The following is a 23,591-nucleotide window of genomic DNA, read 5'->3' as shown; positions in this document are numbered from 1 at the left end:
TTTTGTCACTCTAATAGTACACTTTGATTTCATAGAACTGTAATGAAATTTTCACGTGTAATCCACACTTTAGGGTATTAGCGTCGCATACATTTTGGTACTCTAAGAGTACATTAGGATTCTCACAGAGCTATAATAAAATTTTCCCATGTAACTCAGATTTTATTGTTGTAAATAAAAAAATATGAAAAAAACGGAAATTTTACATTTGTTTATCAATTAAAATTTCAATAATCATTTAAAAATAGTAAAAAAAAATTAATTAACAATGACATTTATTGAACTTCATTAAGTAGTGTTTACGCTTTTGACACTTCACTTATACTACACACAAACGCACTTTGTTTCTCATACTCTATGATCCTGTGTTTAGATCAGTGGCGTTACAAAGGGAAAGTAGACGCGTCAGTGATCGTGTTAATAAAACGAAATTATTAAATTTCGAAATAATATATAATTAGCGTTATTTACAGAGTATACAGAATAAAATCAACAATATACATATGACTATAAAATATATATATATTTATGTATATATAATTCAAATAGACTATAAATAAAACTTAAATTATCAAGTAATGGACAGAATTTTTTTCTTTTTTTTTTAAGGTAAAAATGCGAGAAATTACACGTCAAGTTAAAATTGGGGGGCTAATCAACGCCTGCGAAACCTTGAGACCCTTCGATAGCTTTAATAAGTTTATCCTTTAAATGAGTGTAACTTTCATACGGGGGTAGATCCAATCGATTGAAACTGTAAATGAACATATATATCGTGTAAATACCTCTAATTGAAACTAAATCAAAACAACTCACCAAGTATGGGCCCTAGGGAAATTTTCCGGCGTCCCCCATTTTTCAATAGTAAACAACTGCGGCCCGTTACTACCGTACAACTCCTTAAAACCGTTCATAGGCACCCTCGAAGTTCCCGTAACAAACTGCAACAACCTAGCCCGCATTTCGTTACTAAACGACAACACAACCTAAAAAAAAAACAAAAAAAAACAACCCCCAACGTCAAATCGATCGGTAACCACTCCGAAGAAACTCACCCTCCAAAACCACTGCACCACTATATGATTAGCGTGATAATCGCCCTTATACAAAGTATTAACTTTCCAATCTTTGACGTCGATGTGCTGTATACCGCACATCAGAAGCTCCAATTCGTGTTCGTCGAATATTTTAACCAAATTCAAAGGGATTAAATCGCTAAAACCCTCGAGGAACGCGTTCATTTGCTCTTGCACCCTCCCGACGAACCTCCACTGAATTATACATCTGGAAAACGAATTTTCATTGCCCAAATTCTAAATTGTGATCGTTAACGTTGTGGGATTGTGGCTAAATTATTATATTCGCCACAATCCCACAACGGAAACAAAAAAAAAAAAAAAAAAAAAAAAAAAAAAAACGAAATATACTTGATGTAATCGTCCTTATTGGAATTGTCCAGGGGTATATCGACGCCCCCTTCGATTAATTCGTGCACCGATGTGTGTCCGAAGGATTCTTCGTCAACGGAAAACGTTAAATCCAAATCCGAGGGATCGTTTTCTTTGATCCACAACAGGGATTTGTAGTATTCCGAATCGACGGATTCCATATCTTTCAGATCGATGGTTTTGGATAACATCATTTTGTAAAAAGGTCTGATGAAGAAAGCTGCAAAAAAATCGATAAAAAAAATGGAGTTTCGGTTTAATCGGCGGTTTTTTTTTACCGTCTAATAATTTCCCGTGGTAGACCGCCATACCGGCCACCCTTCCGATGAATTTGAAATAGCTGAGGTGTTCTTCGTTGCACAGACCGGAAAAGGGGTTGATTTGTAAGGTGTAATTGTCCCTGGAATCAATAGATATGTAAAAGTGATTTCAGTTATTCAAGAATGTAGAAACTTGTGGTGAAAACAACGTTTGGATCGAAATTTTTGATCTGGAGGGGTTGGAAAATAAGTTTTGGTTCAATTTTGTAGCTAAAACAACCCTTAGAGAAAGAAAAATTGAATTATACAACTGGAATGATTAATGATATTCGTGATGGTACAAATGAACTACTGCTAAATGAATAAATTGGAATAGGAAGAGTTTGGAACTTTTGAACAGTCCCCTGTAACATTTAATTGAATATTCATGTAATTAAAGTTCCTAATAGTACAAAGACAAATGTTACAGTGGTTTTCATGCGCAATTTCTGCCTTAGAAAATGGATGAAAATGCAGGGAACAAAATTATTTTAAGACATCATATTTTGGGGAGTTTTGGAGGACCTAAGTGTAGCACAACGGGGCAAATACTTTGAATTTCAATGTATATTTTCAGTTTACGATGTAATTATAGTTGAAAAGGACTTTTTTGAACGTTTTTTTGACATATTAATATGATATGAAAACAAATAGTAAGATAAGAGAACTAATCAATACTTTTGTACGTCCCCCTGTAATATTGAATCAAATATTCTTGTGTAACAGCAACATATAAAGTCTCTTATTGTAAATAGACAAATATTTTAGAATTTTTACGCAGTTTTCATCATAGAACATAGATAAAATTGACGGAACTAAAATTTTATTACGATTCAAATTTCTTGGGGAGTTTTGGAGGACCTAAATGGGGCAAATACTTTGAATTTGAACGTTTATTTTCAGTTTTTGATGTAATTATCTTTGGAAAGGTCTGTTTGGAACGTTTTTTTGACATTTACTTTTAGAAGGGGAAAATGTAGCTGCAAGAATGAAACGAATAAAAATTGGTACAAATGAACTACCGGTTGATGTGATACTAAGAATAAACGATTAAATAGAAAAAATAAAGGAAAAGAATGGAAAATTTCCGAATATTAACAGAAAGGAAACCCGTATCCTTACGGATAGTGTTGATACAGGGATTTTAAGGAAGCTGAAGATAAAATGAAGCTACAAGACAGAACGAATATTTATGCCTACAAGATTTTTAAATAAAACAAAGGTAAATGTAAATTTTGACAAAAGGAATGAAAATATGGAAAATATCCTGAAAATAAATGGAAAAAGAATTTAATCTTCAAGAACGATGATAAATTAGAGTCTTAGATGCAGCTACCATTGGAAGGGGTAAAAGGACACTGCGGAACTGGAACGAATAAAAATCGGTACAAATGAACTACTGGCGTGTTTAAAGCTACAAAACTTGACAAAAACAAGCAAAAGGTCTTCAATTTGATAATTAACTCAATTGTTAAAGATTAATTTTTAATATTTTTTTGCGGTTCGAACAAAATTATATGGTTAATAACAAAAATTCATACTACAGGAAAAACCAAAATTATTCTAGTAAAAATTCATATGAATTAGATCAAAAACAACCACAAATTTTGTTAATAACATGAACAAGAACGTTAAATAATGAACTCACATAGCCGAATATTCGAATAAACCGTAATAAGGGTTGAACATTTCCTTCGATAACAAATAAAACCATTCCCTAGCCAAACCTCCGTAATCCAAACCGACTTCCCCTTCGAATTCCACCCACAGCTTCGTTTTCAGTAAATCGATCCTAGATACGGACGTTATGACCCTATAAGAATCCTCCAGGATACTCCTCCTTCTAACTTTAATCTCGAATTTATTTGGGACGTTATTCTAAAAAAAAAAAACAATAAAAAACATTAAAAATATAAAAAAAAATATCAAAAATTTAAACAAACAGAAAAATATAAAAAAAATATCAAAAATTTAAAAAAAAACAGAAAAATTAAAAAAAAAATATCAAAAATTTGAAAAAAACAGAAAAATTTAAAAAAAAGTATCAAAAATTTAAAAAAAGCAGAAAAATTTAAAAAAATATATTAAAAATTTAAACAAACAGAAAAATATAAAAAATTCAAACAAACAGAAAAATATAAAAAAAAATATCAAAAATTTAAAAAAAAAGAAAAATTTAAAAAAAAATATCAGAAATTTAAAAAAACAGAAAAATTTAAAAAAAAATATCAGAAATTTAAAAAAACAGAAAAATATAAAAAAAAATATCAGAAATTTAAAAAAACAGAAAAATTTAAAAAAAAAATATCAAAAATTTAAAAAAAGCAGAAAAATTTAAAAAAATATATTAAAAATTTAAACAAACAGAAAAATATCAAAAATTAAAAAAAAAAGAAAAATTTAAAAAAAATAGAAATTTAAAAAAACAGAAAAATTTAAAAAAAATATCAGAAATTTAAAAAAACAGAAAAATTTTAAAAAAAATATCAGAAATTTAAAAAAACAGAAAAATATAAAAAATTCAAACAAACAGAAAAATATAAAAAAAAATGTCAAAAATTTAAAAAAACAGAAAAATTAAAAAAAATATCAAAAATTAAAAAAAAAAGAAAAATATTTAAAAAAATCAAGAAATACTAATAACATGGAAAAATAAAAAATTAAAAAAATTATTTGGAGGGAACTCACTGGTTTTTTGAGTTGGGTTTTCATATACTCATACTTCCGTTTATAATCTCTGGAATAGGGAATCGCAGGACCTGCTATTTGGGGATTCGATAGCCTAGGATCCTCCCATTGGGTTATCCTGGTATCTAATAACAAAAATCGTCCCGTATAAGGATGAAAAGAATTTTTACCGCTACTTACTGTGATCTATGAAGAATATCCTTCCGTCCGAATGGACCCTCTCCTCCCATCCTTCCGGTAACGGTCCCAAATCGTCATCGGGTTTTCTGTTGATAATTGGAGCTGCCGCTTGGTTGGGCATCGGACTGGCTCGACCGGTTCGAGGATCCACCCAAGATGTCGTCTTCTCGTTGTGGTCTATGAAGAATAGACGCCCGTTGGGTGCCCTCTGGATACTCCATCCTGGTAAATAAACCGGCTTACCGTAAATGGTATCGATTATATAAAGTTATTAAGGGCTGAAATGGGAAAAAGGTCCCGATGGGGGAAAATGGAGAAAGCGGTGCAAAGCTGAGAATAATGGGAAGGTTTTGGGGGGGGGGGGAAACGTTTATTTAGGTGTATTTGGTGTGTCCTTACCTGCAGGAAGACCTTCGGATAGAACGTCCAGATTATTCTGGGAGTTGCTATTACTGGTCGATGTCGAAACGGTCGAATCTCTTCTGGAAGATTCGTTTGAGATGCTATCGTGTTGGTCGTCGCTCTAAAATAATGTTTCTTGTAACTATATCGTCAAAAGCGGTAGTTCATTTGTACCATTCATTTGTACGTCGTACTATCGATCGAAAAATCTCCGGTTTGACCGATCGAGGTCACTACGAGCGCTTTAGAATCGAAGAAGAGTATTTCGAATGACGGCTGTCATATTTTGAACTAATTCCCTCAAATATTTCGTTTTTTATAACGATTTGGGGGTAATTCATCGACGAGTAGTTCATTTGTACCATTTGTTTGTAGTATGTGCTTAAATCGTCGGATATTATGGAGGGATTAATCAAAATGACGAAATGGCACATCACAGGGGAGAATCCCCACAAAGGGATGAATATTGATGGTTTGTTTGTTATACAAGTAAGTTTATCACCTAGGGAAAACTAATTCTTTTTTTTTTTTTTTTTTCGAATGTTAGAGTTTAAAAAGTAGCAAAAAAGAAAAAAGGGTGGCGAGAAAAAATGTTTGCTAGAAGCGTATGGAGAATTTATTGATTGGTGTCAATATATTTGCACGTAAGTGTACAGAGTGTCGAGTTTTCGACGTAATTCGATCGATTTCTTTTAGATTTTATTGGGATTTTCTTCAAATTTTCGAAAGCGAGTCTCGGCTTCCCGATTTCCAACTCTTACTCGCACTTACCTCAATCAATATTTTAGCCTCTTTATTTCCCAATTCCAACTCACCTATTTGGTGCCTCCTACTTAGTTGAGACACAATCTCCTCTTCCCACCTCAATATTTACCCTACTAGGTGTCTTTCACCCTAATTGAGCCTCAATCTCATTTTTCCACCTCAATTTTCTCTTTAGTTGTTGATTTCTTCACTCAATGAGACCCAGTTTCTTCTTCCAACGTTTATATTTGTCCCATTTGGTGTCTTCACCCTTTACTGACACCCAGTCTCCTCTTCCCACCTCAATATTTACCCTACTAGGCATCCTTTCCCCTAATTGAGCCTCAATCTCATTTTTCCACCTCAATTATCTCTTTAGTTGTTGATTTCTTCACTCAATGAGACCCAGTTTCCTCTTCCAACGTTTATATTTGTCCCATTTGGTGTCTTCACCCTTTACTGACACCCAGTCTCCTCTTCCCACCTCAATATTTACCCTACTAGGCATCCTTTCCCCTAATTGAGCCTCAATCTCATTTTTCCACCTCAATTTTCTCTTTAGTTGTTGATTTCTTCACTCATTGAGACCCAATTTCTTCTTCCAACCTTTATATTTGTCCCATTTGGTGTCTTCACCCTTTATTGACACCCAGTCTCCTCTTCCCACCTCAATATTTACCCTACTAGGCATCCTTTCCCCTAATTGAGCCTCAATCTCATTTTTCCACCTCAATTATCTCTTTAGTTGTTGATTTCTTCACTCATTGAGACCCAGTTTCCTCTTCCAACGTTTATATTTGTCCCATTTGGTGTCTTCTTCCTTTACTGACATCCAGTCTCCTCTTCCCACCTCAATATTTACCCTACTAGGCATCCTTTCCCCTAATTGAGCCTCAATCTCATTTTTCCACCTCAATTATCTCTTTAGTTGTTGATTTCTTCACTCAATGAGACCCAATTTCTTCTTCCAACCTTTATATTTGTCCCATTTGGTGTCTTCACCCTTTACTGACACCCAGTCTCCTCTTCCCACCTCAATATTTACCCTACTAGGCATCCTTTCCCCTAATTGAGCCTCAATCTCATTTTTCCACCTCAATTATCTCGTTAGTTGTTGATTTCTTCACTCATTGACACCAAATTTCTTCTTCCAACCTTTATATTTGTCCCATTTGGTGTCTTCTTCCTTTACTGACATCCAGTATCCTCTTCCCACCTCAATATTTACCCTACTAGGTGTCTTTCACCCTAATTGAGCCTCAATCTCATTTTTCCACCTCAATTTCTCCCTATTTAGTGTTTGTTTCCGATTATGAGGCAGCCTCTATCGATTTCCTCCTCAATTCCTCCATATTCTCTGTCTAACTCCTTAATAAGGACCCAATCTCCTTTTCCGACTTTAATTCCTCCCCATTTGGTGTGTTTTTCCTCCATCTGGATCCAGTTCCCAAGACTTTCCGACCCAATTACAACGCCACGTGGATGGTTTCCATCGGGAAATAATTTGACGACACGGATCGACGAAAAGAACAAAAAAAAAAACACTTAAATAGAAACAAGAAAAAAAAAAAAAAAAGGACGAACACACTCGAAAGCTGAAGCGTACGAACCTCATCGTCTGCCCCATCTCCATTACCGTCCCTTAAAGTTAACCGATACATGGGCATGTCGATGGAACTTCTCCTGCTGCTAGCGTTACTTTCCGCCGAGGCGTTATAATCCGTATTGCACGAGTTACGGTATTCCCTATCCGTCAAATCAGATCTGACACTACGTCTCCGTTCTCCCTCCACCTCCACCTCCTCAGCCGCCTCCTCCTCCTCCACCTCCTCCTCTTCGCTATCGGCGTCACCTCCTTCGATTCCCGTTTCCGGTATATCCGACTGACGGCCATGCAAACAAAAGGCTCATGCGAGATTTAATAGAACGAAACATTTTTTGTTTTTCAAGCTATAACGAAAATATACAGGGTGGAACCCCCAAGAAGATTCTATCAATGTTTCCATAGAGGTGAGAACGTACGTTTCCCATAGGGACACCCTGTACATGTGCGTTAAACGATAATGACACCAAATGACGTTAGAAGACGATATGCGTCGAGATAATTCGAATCGGAAGCGAAAATTAAAGCCGTGCACCAATTAAGCCTGCGATAATAATTTTTTTTTTACCCACCGTTATCTTTATTCCTATGGAATTTGTCAAAAAATCGTGTTGAACGAGTTTATAACGTCGAATTGGGCGTTAATCGATAAACCGTCGACTCGAACGGCGAAATTATGATCTATACGCAAATATATGGGTGTGATTTTGGGACATCCTGTATGTATAAACAAAAAACGATCAAAGAACGCGTTTTTTTTATAAATCCGAAGCTTGAATTGAGCGTAATCGACAAAAGAGGAAGAAATGGAGCATATTTTGATCATATTAATGCATATTCGGTCGAAAATATACATATACAGATCAAATTTATATGCATATTAATGCATTTTAGTTCGATTTTTTTATATACCGCTAAAAATGTGCATATTAATATACAATTGCATATTTCTTCAATAATCCGCATAGAAAGTTGTATTAATGAGCATATTAATGCATATTTGGTCGAAAATATGCACATACAGATCAAATATATACGCATATTAATGCATTTTAGTTCGATACTTTTATATACCGCAAAAAAATGTGCATATTAATATACAATTGCCTATTTCTTCAATAATCCTCATAGAAAGTTGTATTAATGAGCATATTAATGCATATTCAGATCAAATTCCCATCCATATGGATGTATTTACCGCAAGAACTGACTATATTAATATACAGTTGCATATTTCTTCAATAATTTGTATAGTAAGTTGTATTAATGAACACATTAATGCATATTTGGTCGAAAATATGCATACACAGATCAAATTTATATGCATATTGATGCATTTTAGTTCGATATTTTCATATACCACAGAAACTTAAGCATATTGACCACCACCACGGTATATTTTGTTAATAATTTTTATATAAATTTGTATTAACTAGCATATTAACGCATATTTGGCCGAATATACGCATATGCATGCATACTGATGCATTTTGTTTCGATATTTTTGTATACTACAAAAGACTGGGCATATTAATACGCATTTGCATAGTATCCTAATAATTTGCATGTAAATTTACATTAACGAGCATATTAATGCATATTGGGCCAAATATATGCGATAATATATGGAGAAAAAAATGAATTTATGTGCATATTTGGCAAAATATATGCACATATGTATCAAATATGATTAAATTGGCCAGCATATTGTTGCATATTTGGCTGAATATCAGCATATATCGTAAAAAATTAATCAAAAAGCATATTAACGCCTAATTGATCAAAGATATGCATCAATATGTCAGAAAAACATTGATCGAAGTGCATAATTGGCAAATATTTGCATTTATTCAAAGAAAGCTGAAATAAAAAGTATATTAATACATATTTGGTCAAATATGAATGTAGAAATATTGAAAAAAAAATTATTTCAAGTGTTCATTTGGTGGAAAACCGTCATATACCATAGACAATTGTATAATAAGCAGAAAAATTAGAAATGCGTGCATGTTTGGCAGAAACTCACCATATATATTATAGATATTTAAAAATATAAGCGTATATTGAAGAAAAAAATGATAAATTTTCTTCAATATATGTATACGCATATCAAATGAAGCCAAATCTGAATGAAAACTGCAGCATACTCGGTTAATAAATTGCATAATTCAATTAACAAGCATATTAATGCATATTTCGCCAAATGTATGCACTAAACAATGGAAAAAAAATTATATCAACCGCATACCATCACAGTTTGATTTATTATAACGAAAACATAGTTTAAAAGCATATTAATTCATATTTAGCCACATATTTAGCTGAAAATGAGCATATACTGTGAAAAACTGATACACTTTCCTCGATATATGCAAATGAAGCTAAAACCAAATGAAAATAGCAGCATGATCGATTAATAAATTGCACAATTCAAACAATAAGCATATTAACGCATATTCGACCAAATATATGCATGAATAAGTGGGAATGAGTACTGAAACAACCTCCCAGTCACTCCCCCCCTCACTCAAAACGCATCCTCAACTAGAATAAAATGAAATTAATAATATTCGATAATATTAATAATTTTTGATACCCGTATAAACATCTTGAACTGTCACAAAGACATACCTGATTAATATCACCGCGGTCGTTGGATTCCTCGTCGGCACTAATATGAAAACGACGTTCGAAATTCTCCCTCTGTTCTACGGTACCATCGCTATGCGTATCCTGCGTACTGAAATTAAAACAAACATAATTCGGGTGGAGAAGGGGATGAAAAAAATTTACCTCAGGGTCGGTCGTTCCCATTGAGTCGTTCTGGCTATGTGATTAACGTAATAAGTCCTCCCATTGGCGTCCTGTCTCTCCTCCCAACCGGAAGGCAAGGCTAACGTATGGGATTCCGTCGTAGGGGTGATATACAAAGGTTGGGAGGCTTCTTCTTCTCTACCTTCGTGGACGATCTCCCAATCTCTTTCGTCGGCTGGTTCTTCGGGGGCGGCGATCGGGGGTAGGTTACTGTCGTATAAAAAGGCGTGGTACAATTCCAGGTGTCCCCTAACCCTCGAACGGGTACTGAAATCGCTTTAATGAATATTCGTTAGAAGCGAATGGGTCATGCAAAAAAATAAATTTTCTATCTAATTGTATTGTTCGACTAACCTCCTGGGCTGTAGCAAATATTTCACTGTCGGTATGTTCCTTCCCAATTGTTCTTTGGGTAAATTCTGTAAGGGTAGTTCCACCATACCAAGAAAATCGTCGCGGGTTAGACGGTTTTCGTCGAATACTTGTAATACTAATTTGTGCTCGGTCGGTTTTACCTAAAAGAATCGGCAACACTTTTTTTTTTGATGATGAAAATTGGAATAAACAAAAAGAAAATGATATTTACTTAAAAACGTACGTAAAATCAACATATTTAATCAATAAATTCTTTCCAGGGGTGTTTTAACTTCTTTTCCAACCCTTCAAGCAACGTAGACGCTTATTACCCCCTTTTTCGATGAAAATATCAGTTTTCCAAGCAAAATTTCTAGGTTAGGAAACAGGGAAATCTACTGCGAGACAGATTTGGAGAAAACAATGAGCAATCAAGCAATTCCTGAAATTCGGCCCCAAAAAACACTGAAGAATGCGATATAATGTCCCCATAAGTCAATAAACTCTTTCCGGGGTTGTTTTAAAGGAACTGGATGTCAAAAAATTGTCGAATAATAGAGTAAAGTCATCTTAAGACTTAAATCTACTTCATATTGTCGTAGAAAGACTTGTCAACAATAATGAGCAACAATATTCAACATATTAATTCGATAAAATCTTTCAAAGGGTGTTTCAACTTATTTTTCAACCCTTCAAGAAAGATAAAGAAACTCGAGGCCATAAAGACCTGTAGTATTCAGAATCTAGTTTATATAATATGGTATAAAAGCAGTTTAAATACGATATTAATATATTTATAATCACCTATATAAAGGAAATAAAAAGTTGGGTTATGTATACATTTTTTATAAATAAATTTATTCCTGCAAAGGAAGAAACTACTGATTCACACTGTATATTTAAAATGATTTCGTATTGGTATTTATAGTTTATAGAGACTTATAAAAGAAAAACGATTGGTATTGTTGTCATAATGAATCTTAATTTTAAACTTTTTCAAATGTTTATTAAAAAAATTTTGTGCCGTACCGCATATGAGCACCACACGAAATTTGAGAAACGAATTTTCCGTTTTTCACTATTTTTATTGAATTTTTCCTAAAAATGTCAAGTTTGATTAATTTTGAAAGACCAGGATATTTGTTTATAACTCAGATGACAGTTCACAGTCACGTGACAATTCCATAGAGTTAATAATAAAGATAGATGGAGTTGAATTCAAGTAAATCCGAACTTCTCTACTCTATTCTGATTGGATCATCATGACGTCAACGATTTGAGGAGAGAGAGCAGTAAAACAAGTTTTGATTTGGGAAATAGAAAGAGATGAACCGATGCTTTTCCTACTTCTCTTCCTATAGTATAATTTCCCTCTATCTTTGATACTAACTCTATGGACAGTTCGTAATGTTTCAGCGGGAATTACATATTTAATTTAAATACTTACCCTAAATATAAATTCCTCATTCCATTCCGGACTAAGGGTCTGAAAGTAAAATATTTAATAAAAATGTTGATTTTCGGGTGACGTGTCGACTGCATTGATTAAATAATCAAATGAAAAATAATTATGAATTAATGAGTATATACAAGAGTTGTCTGGGAATAATTAGAATGGTTAAAAGTTTGATTTTTTTTTTAATTTAGTTGCGGTTTTCAATTTTCAAGCCAAATACTTTACAAAAAAAGGTCTTTTTCAACCAATTGATAATTCCTAAAGCGATTTTGTGGGTTCAAGAAACAGAGAAAAAGCTATTGGTAGTCAAATCTGGAGATAACAGTGGACAATTAAGGGTTTCTTGAATTGTAGCCGCAAGAAAGCTGAAGAATTCCACATAATCTCCTGTCAAGTCAATAAATATCTTCCCAAGGGTGTTTTAACTTCATTTCTAACCCTCTAAACGAAGTAGACACTCATAACTCCCTCGCTTGATGAAAATCTTGGTTTTTCAAGCAAAATTTCCTAATTAGGAAACAGAAGAATCCACTGGGAGTCAAATCTGAAGTATATGATTCATAATTAAATGATTCATTCACTGTAATCACAAAATTTAAGCAGGAAATTTCTGCCTTTACAAAGTAAAGTTTGAATCATAAATTATAATCATTTTTGTAATTTCTGTTTACATTTAACCAAATAAAGACGAAAAAGTCATTATTGAACTTTTTCAATGTAAAATCATAGATAAAATCCAGAAACAGGAATTCAAACAAACTTCTAATTATAAAAGAGAATGTTAGGTACATAAAATAGAAGTACAAGTTATGTTAGGGGTTTAAATGTGTGTACTTACCCTTTTTTTTGTTTTTGTAAGTACAGAATCGATTGTTTCTTCCCCATTTGCACTGTTTAAATCAATTCTTACATAAGGATCACTGAAAATGCGATATTTTTAATGAAATTATCAGGAAAAAAATATCGTTTCGTTTACCTTGCCCCAAATATATCTTTTTTAATGAGATTTTTAGCACAAATCACTCTAAGGCGTAATTTATTTGTAGATTCTTCACTCTGAAATATAAACGCAGAATTTTAATATAAAACAATTTACAAATAGTATTTTAATGAAATAATTTCTATTTGGTACTTGTATATTGAAGTTTAATACGCAAACAACGATTTAGAAACTTAAAAAAATTATTATCAAGTATTTTGTTATAAAAATGAAATGCTGTTGAAAATATGGTTAATTTTTTAATAATATAAATAAGATTTGGACTTTAAAACAAGTTAAAAACAGTAAAAGTAATTAACAAGGCGTGTTCTATTTTTTTTAATGATAAATGTCTATTATTGATTATGGTGATATTCCTTGTAATTAGTTCATGACATCATACCTTCCAACATTATTTAGAAACTATGGTAGATTTAAAAAAATGATATAACGTTTATACTGGGTCAAACTAGGAAGTCAACATTTTGAAAAAATTAATAAAAAAGACTTACATATCCGTCACTCCCGATTTGTGGAACATAACCAAAAATACTGTCGGTAGCCATTTGATGACTTCGGTCACATTAAATGTGAAAAAAAAATCACAGCCGCGAATAATAATATTTAAACACAGGGACAATTATTAAAAATAAAAATACATAAACTTTTTTTTTAACTTTTGACATTCAACATTAAACTACACTGACATAACTGTCACTGTCAATAGTGACAATGTCATATGTCAACTTCGTTCATTCTAGTTTGTACCAATATCGCTTCCTCGGTATTTATTACAAAATATTAAAAAACTAAATTAAATTGAACATATATAATAATATTTCCCAGATTAACATCATTAATGGATTATTTCTTATCGATATTTTATAGATAGTTGTAAATATGGAGTTTAATTACAATAAATAAAAATGATACTGTATGAGTATATAGGGAGAGACATTTATACTAACGATAAAAAACTTGTATTAAGAATGACAATTTTCTAGTTATGTAAATATTTAATTTCGAACAACTGCGTATTAACAAAAACTTACAATCCTTAGAGATCTTCTTGGTCCTCGGGCACCTCTTTCGAAATTGATAGAAGACGAAGCGATATTGTTTTCGACAGCAATTGACCACGTGTTACTTCGAGGTCGAGTGATATACCGAGATGACCCCTCGGGGTCAATGTAATTGTTATTCCGTCTAGGCATCTGACCATTTCTAATTTTCTACCACTCGTTTACGATAAATTCGCAATAATAATATCACTTATACGTTCATCTTTTTATTGGAAAAACAACTCGTAAAAAATATTTTCGCCTTAACTAGAAGTGATTATCATAATTAAGTATAAATTTAAACTGTAAATAGCAGATAAGGAAAAACGGGGATTTAATAAAAAATTCCTTATCAAGAATAACACTATACCGATTGTGTACTAATTAAATACCCTTGCAGTCTTTTTATTAGTTCAGTTAGATATGATAATGATAAGATATGGGTATGTGAATTTTTATCAAAATAATCGTTAATATTTTTTTTAAAGTAGTCATGTGATTACGTAATCGTATCGATATGTTAAGCTACGTTCACACGTTTTCGGTGTTAATCGAGTATAGATGTTTAGTCGGTGAATTTTTATTTACTGGAAACGTTCGATCTAGTGATTTATGTCTTTTATTCGAATTATTTCTTCTAGACTTGTTAATGGATCAAGTAAAAAAATAAATTTTTAATCATGTGTATTAATTAGTAGAATACTTGAATACTTGAGACGTGTAAACCGAGCTTGAGGTCAAGTAAGAAAACGTCAGCAAACGTTAAAAAAGAAGAAGTAATATCGATATCTTAAGCTACGTTCACACGTCCCCGTTTAAATTTTTTTTTTAAATAAAAATCATCGATTTAGTGATTTATACCTTTTAATCGAGGTACAGCTTCTCGATTTGTTGATGGGATATAGTGAGAAATTATTAATGATGTGTATTAATTGGTAGAATATTGGAAACGTATAAACCGAGCTTGAGGTCAAGTAAAAAATGTTAACGTGAACGTTAAAAAAGAAGAAATATTATTGATAATATCTTAAGCTACGTTTACTTACATGAGAACCAGTTATTTTTTCACCAAAAAACACGTTTTATGGTAAAATTTCATCCCTTTCACTGAAAACTCAGCGAAATCTGTTATTTTCCTTCCCCTTTCCCCATTTATGGTGAAATTTCATTTCTTTCAGTGGAAATACGTAGGAATCATAAATTTTTCCACCAAAAACTCTTTTTATGGTGAAATTTCATTAATTTCTGGTGAAAATCGATAAGAATCAGTACTTTTTCACCAAACAACACTTTTTATGGTGAAATTTTATCCCTTTCTGGTGAAAATACATGGGAACTAGCTATTTATTCACCAAAAAAAATTTTTTATGGTAAAATTTCTTCCCTTTCAGTGAAAAATTATTGAAATCGGTTATTTTTCTTCCTGAAACACTTTTTTATTGTAAAATCCTATTCCTTTTAGTGGAATTACATATGAACCTTGATTTTTTCACCAAAAACACTTTTTATGGCGAAATTTCATCCCCTTCAGTGAAAATTTCCTGAAATCTGTTATTATCCTTACCGAATTTGTGAATTTTCATTCATTTACGTGAAAATTCAAAAGAATCAGTACTTCTTTCACCAAAAAACACTTTTTGTGGTGAAATTTCATCCCTTTCGGATGAAAATACATGAGGACCAGTTGTTTTTTCAACAAAAATCACTTTTCATGGTGAAATTTCATTCTTGTCAGGTGAAAATACATAAATTTGTATCTTGGAACGATTTCTTTTGGTGAAATGTCATCTCGGTAGGTGAAAATACCTACATAACCCTACCATTGACGATACTCCAATACCTCGCGATTAAAGTATCGGTACCTTCTGTCAAATTGACGGTCTACTTTCTGAAATTTGATCATCCTAAGTGAAAAATTATCGAAAATATATCCAGGACTTTTGAGGGATTCAGAAAACGGAAACAAAAAATTGTAAAGTAAGACGCTTTTAATATCGCTCAGAAAATAAATAATCGCAACGAAATTTATTTTGGAAACAATATTAAATAACCGCTTTACTGTATTAAGAAAAAAAGTTGATCGGTACACAAAAATACATAATAGTTTTTTTTTATTCTAATCAAGAAACAATGTATATAAAAGTTACGGTGAATATAATTCGTCCGGTAATTATGCATAATGACTGACGGAATATGCGAATTTACCGATGAAATATGCAAAAATGTCGGTAATTTTGTGAAATTACCGAAGAAATATGTAAAATTTCCGACAAAATATGCAAAACTACCAACAAGTCTAAAAAATTACCGTCAAAGTATGCAAAATTATCGACAAAATATGCCAAAAGATCGACAAAATATCCATATATACCAACAAAATAAGCATAAACATCGATAAAATATACAAATTTACGGATTTTATGCATAAATACTGACAAAATATACATAATTACCGACAAAATATGCAAAATTACCGGCAAAATATTCATAAATACCAACAAAATATGAAGAATTACCGACAAAATATGCATAAATACCGATGATAAACATTTTCCATAAAATTAAATGTGATTAAGCCAGTAATTAAGCATATTTTATCGGTGCATATGCACAATCGTCAATAATGATGCGTAATTATGGATGATTTCGCATAAATTAAATTTATTGAGAGAATGTGCGATTATATTGAATAAATATTTCGTCTGTTATAATTCGTAGTTGTCTGTCATTGTGCATATTTTGTCGATAATTATATATACCGGCATTTATGCATATTTTGTCGGTAATTATGCAAATTTCATCGGTAATTTTGGATGTTCTGTCTGAAATGAAGAACAATCGGCGGCAATTTCCGGTGATTATGTGTATTTAGTCGGTAATTATGCATATTTACGACGATTGATCCGGTAATTTTTATATTCTATCAGTCTTTATGCATAATCGACGGTAATTATACGTAATTGTCGGTAATTATCCATATTTCGTAATTAATCTGGTTATTAACAGATATCAATAATTTTCGACGATTATGTCGAATTTTTGACATTTACCTCAACAAGGAACTTGGTTGTACATATTTAAACGGTAATTATAAATATGAAATTCGTTAATTTTGTATAATTACCGACAAATTCGCATATTTCATCAGTCATTTCGCATATTTTTTCGTTAATTTTGCATATTTCGAAGGTAATTCTGCAAATTCGGTCGGTAATTTCGCATATTTCCTTGGTAATCGACAATTTTACCCAATTAACGATAATTATCCATATATCATCGGTTATTTCGTTTATTTCATCGGTAATTTCGCATATTTCATCGGTAATTTCGCATATTTCATCGGTAATTTCGCATATTTCATCGGTAATTATGCATAATTACCAATAATTTCGCATATTTCATAGGTAATTCCGTATTTTTCATCGGTAATTTCGCATATTTCATCGGTAATTATGCATAATTTCCAACAATTTCGCGTATTTCATTGGAAATTTCGTATATTTCATCGGTAATTATGCATAATTACTAACAATTTCGCATATTTCATCGGTAATTACGTATATTTGATCGATAATTTTGCATATTTCATCGGTAACTTCGCATATTTGATCGGTAATTATGCATATTTCATAGGTAATTTTGCATAATTCTCGTCTAAAAAGCATAATCACCGGACGGACAACCGAAACAATCAAATATTCAATAAATAAATAAAAATTTTGGTAAAATAATTTCACACATTCAATAATTTAACCGCGCCAACGTTTCGTACAACAAAATCTCATCGACTTTTCGACGCAATTCGAAATAAAAATACAATGGCGTATAAAGCCGCGAGAACGGATCACAATCATCTAAAACCACTAACGAATTTTTCAAAATTTCATTAAAATCAACAAAAGAAAAATATATATACATATATATTCGAAACAGTTATAACTTCCCGTTTTTCATCGGTATCGAAACGTCTTCTTCGTCGCTATAATCGTCGACGCTGTAATAATTATTTCTCGACGTCGACGACGACGAAGGCGGTGTCGAATCGTCGATGCGTTGAGATTTGATAGGCGGCGGCATACCGTCTTCGGAAAAATCGAATTCGTCGTCGCTAGAGGTAGGACTGGCGGGCGGATGCGGCGATACCGGGGGACTCAGAGCGCTCAATATTTTCTCTTTGCTTTCGTTCCATATGTTCGATAGACGTTCCCTACCGAACAATAACAAAAAATTCTCGATGAATTCCCTGGATTTTTCCTCCCATTTCGCTATCATGTCGTCCTTACGTTCTCCTGTAGGAAAATTTGAAAAAAAAAATATATAATAAAATTCCACGCGGTAATTAAAATTACCTATATTTACCTATAGTATCCAATACTCTTCGTCCTTTATCCTTCAAATCGTGCATCTTATTCTGCAACCGAATCTTCTTTTCACTGAGGTAGGATATATTCAAATCCTTGGCCGAATATCCTCGCGCCAAATTCCTTCTTACGTATATGTCGTAATCTCTCACTATCCTAGCGACGATATCGGACGTCGATACGCCCTCCGTCCTTTCGGTCGCCACGAACATCCCTTTCGCTTTCCACGGTGCGTATATGTCGTTGCTATTTTGCGATTCGTACGGTATATCGTCGTGGGCTATAAAATCGATTTTGTGCGCTTTGACGTAGTCTTCGTTCAATTCCCATGGCGCGTCGCGGACTATTTCGTCCACGTATCGACAATGTCTTAAGGCTTCGTAACGTTCTTCGTCGTTCATTACGGTACGACCTTTTTTGCTGTGCGTCATGGCGTCGCTGCAAACTGTTTCGATACCAAATGTGTTTTTTAAAAATTCATGAATTCGTTCGGAAAATGCAAATGAATACTGGATTCATTCGGAAAACGGAAATGAATGTTGGATTCATTCGGAAAACGGAAATGAATGTTGGATTCATTCGGAAAACGAAAATGAATGAATGATACATTCGGAAAACGGAAATGAATGTTGGATTCATTCGAAAAACGGAAATGAATGTTGGATTCATTCGGAAAACGAAAATGAATGAATGATACATTCGGAAAACGGAAATGAATGTTGGATTCATTCGGAAAACGGAAATGAATGTTGGATTCATTCGGAAAACGGAAATGAATGTTGGATTCATTCGGAAAACGAAAATGAATGAATGATACATTCGGAAAACGGAAATGAATGTTGGATTCATTCGAAAAACGGAAATGAATGTTGGATCCATTCGGAAAACGGAAATGAATGTTGGATTCATTCGGAAAACGGAAATGAATGTTAGATACATTCGGAAAACGGAAATGAATGTTGGATTCATTCGGAAAACGGAAATGAATGTTGGATTCGTTCGTAAAACGGAAATGAGTATTGGATTCATTCAGAAAACGGAATTGAACATTAGATCCATTCGGAAAACGGAAATGAACGTTAAATTCATTCGGAAAACGGAAATGAATGTTGGATCCATTCGGAAAACGGAAATGAGTGTTGGATTCATTCGGAAAAGGGAATTGAACATTAGATCAATTCGGAAAACGGAAATGAACGTTAAATTCATTCGGAAAACGGAAATGAATGTTGGATCCATTCGGAAAACGGAAATGAATGTTGGATTCATTCGGAAAATTCAAATGAATACCGGATTCATTCGAAAAACGGAAATGAATGTTGGATTCATTCGGAAAATGCAAATTAATACTGGATTCATTCGGAAAACGGAAATGAATGTTGGATTCATTCGGAAAACGGAATTGAACATTAGATCCATTCGGAAAACGAAAATTAATGTTAGATTCGTTCGGAAAATGAGAATAAAAGTAAAAAATTATGCATTCTTCTTCTTTGGAGGTTATGTAACGGGAGACATAATTTTTCAAGGTTTCTATTCCTACATACCGTAAATCTAAAGATTTCTAAATATTTTAGGTTATGTACGCAAAAAATAATTATTTATTTATTTTGTTTTGAAGTTACGTCCTTGAAAAAATAGTTTATTTTGAGGTTATGTACGTCTTTAGAATAAATAAACTTTTAAATAAAACGACTATAATTAGTTTTCGAATCTTTAAATTAAATTGAAAAACATTGAGTACGTCCCTGGTAAAAAAATATTGAAACTACTTCAAATTTAATGCAATTCGACAATTTTTTATTATCTATGCATATAACTTGACGACCTTGACCCACCTAATCACGCCACTTTTTTTTTAAACGATCTTCTCGATGTAGAAATTAATTTCAATATACAAGGTCGACGAAAAAATTAATTTTTTCACACGTCAAACGTAATTAAAAAAATAATAATTCATTTTTCAATTAATGACTGCTTACATCACAAATTCTATGAGAAAAAACAACAAAAACATCGTTAGACGTCATATATACGAGGGTGATTTCAAATTTTCTATCGAAACACTTATATCAACAAATACCAGACGTAAACGAAATATTATATGAATGAAAGATCTATTGAAAGTAATTAGGTAGATATACGAGGGTATTAGGATTACTTACTCACCTCCAACGATAAGATAAACGTTGGGGAAAACGTTTTTTGCTTGTAATAATTGCCTGGCGTGGCCTTGATGAAATAAATCGTATATACCGTCAGCGTAGACTCGTATCCGTCGAGGTGCTCGTCCGCTTTTTGCTATTTCGTACGTAATTTTTTGAGAATAATCGCATGCGTCTCGTATTCTCATCGCTTCCGGTTCGTCGCTGAACAGAGCCGGACCGCAAGTCGACGACTACAACGAGAGCAAAAAAAATCGTACGATGACTATACTTTCCGATTTGGAATCACGGAAAAAACACTTTAATTCGACGTTTTCGACATCGTAGAATCCATTTATCGATATCCCAGACGTCGGAAAATACTATTTCCGGTTTTATCGATAATTATATCGAACAGCTTCCGGTTAGAAATTAAAAAAAAGCAAAAAGAAAGTCAAGTATTAATTTTAGGCGTCTGGGTTATCGATAAATGGATCCTGGTGCATCGAAAACGCTAAATTAACGCTTTTTGAGAATGATTCCGATCCGGGTAGATACGAAAAATACAACCCGAACACTTTTCAAGTGATACATATTAAAATTAAACGTTTCGACGTCAATAAAAGGTTAAAATTGATATATAAATTGAGGTTATGTGTGTGGAAAAATATTGATTACGTTCCTTCGATTTTCATAACGATGTAGGAAAATCCACATACACAAGTTAAAAAAATGCCAAAAATAAACTTTTTCCAACAGTTTTAGACCTTGTAAACTAAAATATTCCCACCAATCGAATCACTCCTCGTATATTTAGAGAGTTTCGGAGAATTTTCCAACGCCCCCCCGTATTGATTTACCCAAATTTGTTGTTTGTACAATTGTAGAATTATCGTACGTTATCTATCTATATTTAATATATATTTGTCTATGGAAAAATTTATTTTTTCGATGGTATTTATACAATTTAAAAATAATTTTATCTGTTCAATAATATTAGTAATGAGATTAGATTGCTGATTATACAACGAACAAATAAACTATTTGAAATATACATTGAAACCAAATTATCAATAAACAAAAAATAAAATGATATTTAAATGAATTTTAGCATTGCCCCTCGTATGTACGAATTTAAAATATAGAAAAACAATCAAAAATTATCGCCAATAAAATACCGTTTATATATACCCAATCAAAAGTTATAGCCCATAATATGTCATTTATATAGGACAAACATCACATTATTTAGAAAAAAAATTAAATATTTATTTTTAATATTGGAATGTTTATTTACCAATTTCATCTCAAATATGGATCGTCGTCTGTTGGGTGTAAAATCACAGTTCATGTTTTAGAAAATGTTGAAACTACTTCTCTTTTCACGTGTAACGCATAAATTTTAACTATTTATTGTTCGTTGTAATTGAAACAATTTCTGATACACTAATAAAAATCAACGAATGTATTATTATGATAAAAATGTACATTCCCAGTGAAGTGGTTTATAAAACTGTGGATTTCGTATAATTAAAGTTTATTTACTAAATTATCTGATGAAATTAATCTCAAATATCAAGTTTATTATAATACTACACCAATTATTTGTTGATTAAATCAAACAGGAAGAAACATATTTTTCATTACTCTAATTTCAAGATAAGCGAAATTTTACCTACCAAAATGAAATTATTACATTATATAAAGTATTTTTCACACACAAACCCAACTAAATAAGCTTCTCGAGACGTAAATTTAATAAATAGGCGATATGGTACTTACCAATTGCGGTAGATGTGTAGGTAAATGTAACGAATTCATATCCTCTGAATAACTTCTTGTCCTTTTTCTGGACATGGGAAAACTATCACAATTGTTCAAGTTTAACGGGAGATCTGAAATATCGTGAAATTGCATCCTGTTGTGATAAATACGTAACAAGATATAATTACGTATACTTTTTTACGTAAAAGTAATGAATATAATTTGGCAGCGGGATCAATTCCTACATTTCACTGATAAATTATTCAATTTTATTATATATTCACTTACCTAACATCAAATATGTTGTAAAAAAATATTTAAACTGCCCTATATTGACACGTAATTTATCTGTCGTGTAAAACGTCTGACAGCTCAGGCAATTTTTCGCGATACATCTTTTATAATAATCAAACTTCAACTGGTAGATATAATAATATACTACATAATGTATGTATTATATGTAATTAGATGAATTAATTCAAATAAACGTGAAATAATACCTGTTTTTTTTTGACAGTTACTAAAACGATATAAATAACTGTATTATTATCATACTTAGCTTCAAATTCTATGAATAATAAGAAGAAATTTTGAGGTTATATTAATAGTGTCAATAATTTTATAATTAAGAAAAAAGTGATGTCTCTAATATCAAAAGGATTTCTTAGTGCCGTACACAATTTTAATGTATATCTACCTCAAATTAATTGTGTCCGATTTCGTTATCACGCAGAAAGAGTCAAAAAAGGAATAATTTCCCGATATGGTTACGATGATAAAATGCTACAAAAAGGATTGTTACCACGAGAAAAAGATGGGAAAAGATTACCCATGCCCATTTATAAACCGAAAGACTCTTGGTCGGAAAAAAGAGCGCTGTTTGGTCAAAACGATTACATCGATATATTAGGAAACGAAAAATTACACCCGTCGAAGATTCTGTATAACATGCCGAGATGGTTGAGAGGTTTAAAAGGTAACGAGTTCCAAGTAATGGTTAGAAAAAGGAAGGTATTGAGTCAAACGGCGTACCCTATAGCGAGACCTACGAAATACTATCAGCTGGAAAAGAGAGTGAAGTATTTGTATCGATTTTTGAATAGGAAGACTAGAACTGGTTATTATTAATATTATTGGAATGTTTATTAAATTACTAGAAAAGTTTGTTGGTTTTCATTTTAATATCTTGTTAAATGTTCTGACAGTTCATGTTTATTACTTACCTCCTTTTCATTCTCTAACAAGGCAACTCTCCCAATTTTCAGATGTTATCAGTTTTTTTCAATATCCATTT

At 32.3% G+C, this 23,591-nt stretch overlaps 3 protein-coding genes across 11 annotated transcripts; 1 reads left to right on the top strand and 2 right to left on the bottom strand.

The window, feature by feature from the left end:
* Positions 1–434: 434 nt before the first annotated feature.
* Positions 435–14,410, bottom strand: LOC130898880 (E3 ubiquitin-protein ligase Nedd-4). Of its 8 annotated transcripts, none has more exons than XM_057808463.1 (17): positions 14,020–14,410; positions 12,965–13,044; positions 12,827–12,908; positions 11,980–12,018; positions 10,533–10,693; positions 10,158–10,445; positions 9,996–10,104; positions 7,372–7,644; positions 5,015–5,138; positions 4,616–4,837; positions 4,436–4,560; positions 3,396–3,625; positions 1,727–1,848; positions 1,428–1,668; positions 1,056–1,284; positions 817–986; positions 435–754 (listed from the first exon to the last, which is right to left on the bottom strand). In XM_057808463.1, the coding sequence occupies exons 1-17, from the start codon at positions 14,179–14,181 to the stop codon at positions 652–654; spliced, it is 2,760 nt and encodes a 919-aa protein (XP_057664446.1). In that variant the 5' UTR covers positions 14,182–14,410; the 3' UTR covers positions 435–651. The 8 variants fall into 8 exon arrangements, with proteins under 8 accessions (XP_057664446.1, XP_057664445.1, XP_057664447.1 ...); XM_057808462.1 differs by having other exon boundaries at positions 10,158–10,454; positions 14,020–14,407; XM_057808464.1 differs by lacking the exon at positions 14,020–14,410 and adding an exon at positions 13,480–13,767 and having other exon boundaries at positions 10,158–10,454.
* Positions 14,411–15,998: 1,588 nt separating this feature from the next.
* LOC130898884 (choline-phosphate cytidylyltransferase B) lies at positions 15,999–22,684 on the bottom strand. Of its 2 annotated transcripts, XM_057808474.1 has the most exons (5): positions 22,586–22,684; positions 22,316–22,428; positions 20,559–20,787; positions 18,388–18,834; positions 15,999–18,317 (listed from the first exon to the last, which is right to left on the bottom strand). In XM_057808474.1, exons 1-5 carry the CDS (start codon positions 22,590–22,592, stop codon positions 17,962–17,964), a joined length of 1,152 nt encoding a protein of 383 aa, XP_057664457.1. In that variant the 5' UTR covers positions 22,593–22,684; the 3' UTR covers positions 15,999–17,961. The 2 variants fall into 2 exon arrangements, with proteins under 2 accessions (XP_057664457.1, XP_057664459.1); XM_057808476.1 differs by lacking the exons at positions 22,316–22,428; positions 22,586–22,684 and adding an exon at positions 21,831–22,142.
* A 206-nt stretch (positions 22,685–22,890) lies between these two features.
* LOC130898885 (39S ribosomal protein L51, mitochondrial) lies at positions 22,891–23,461 on the top strand. The gene has a single exon (XM_057808477.1). It carries the CDS (start codon positions 22,937–22,939, stop codon positions 23,423–23,425), a length of 489 nt encoding a protein of 162 aa, XP_057664460.1. The 5' UTR covers positions 22,891–22,936; the 3' UTR covers positions 23,426–23,461.
* The last annotated feature ends 130 nt before the right edge of the window (positions 23,462–23,591 follow it).

The sequence above is a fragment of the Diorhabda carinulata genome, chromosome 10 (genome assembly GCF_026250575.1).
Source record: "Diorhabda carinulata isolate Delta chromosome 10, icDioCari1.1, whole genome shotgun sequence".
In the NCBI taxonomy this organism is placed as follows: domain Eukaryota; kingdom Metazoa; phylum Arthropoda; class Insecta; order Coleoptera; family Chrysomelidae; genus Diorhabda; species Diorhabda carinulata.
The sequence above is the reverse complement of the archived record's forward strand: the minus strand, read 5'-3'. Positions and strand labels throughout refer to the sequence as shown.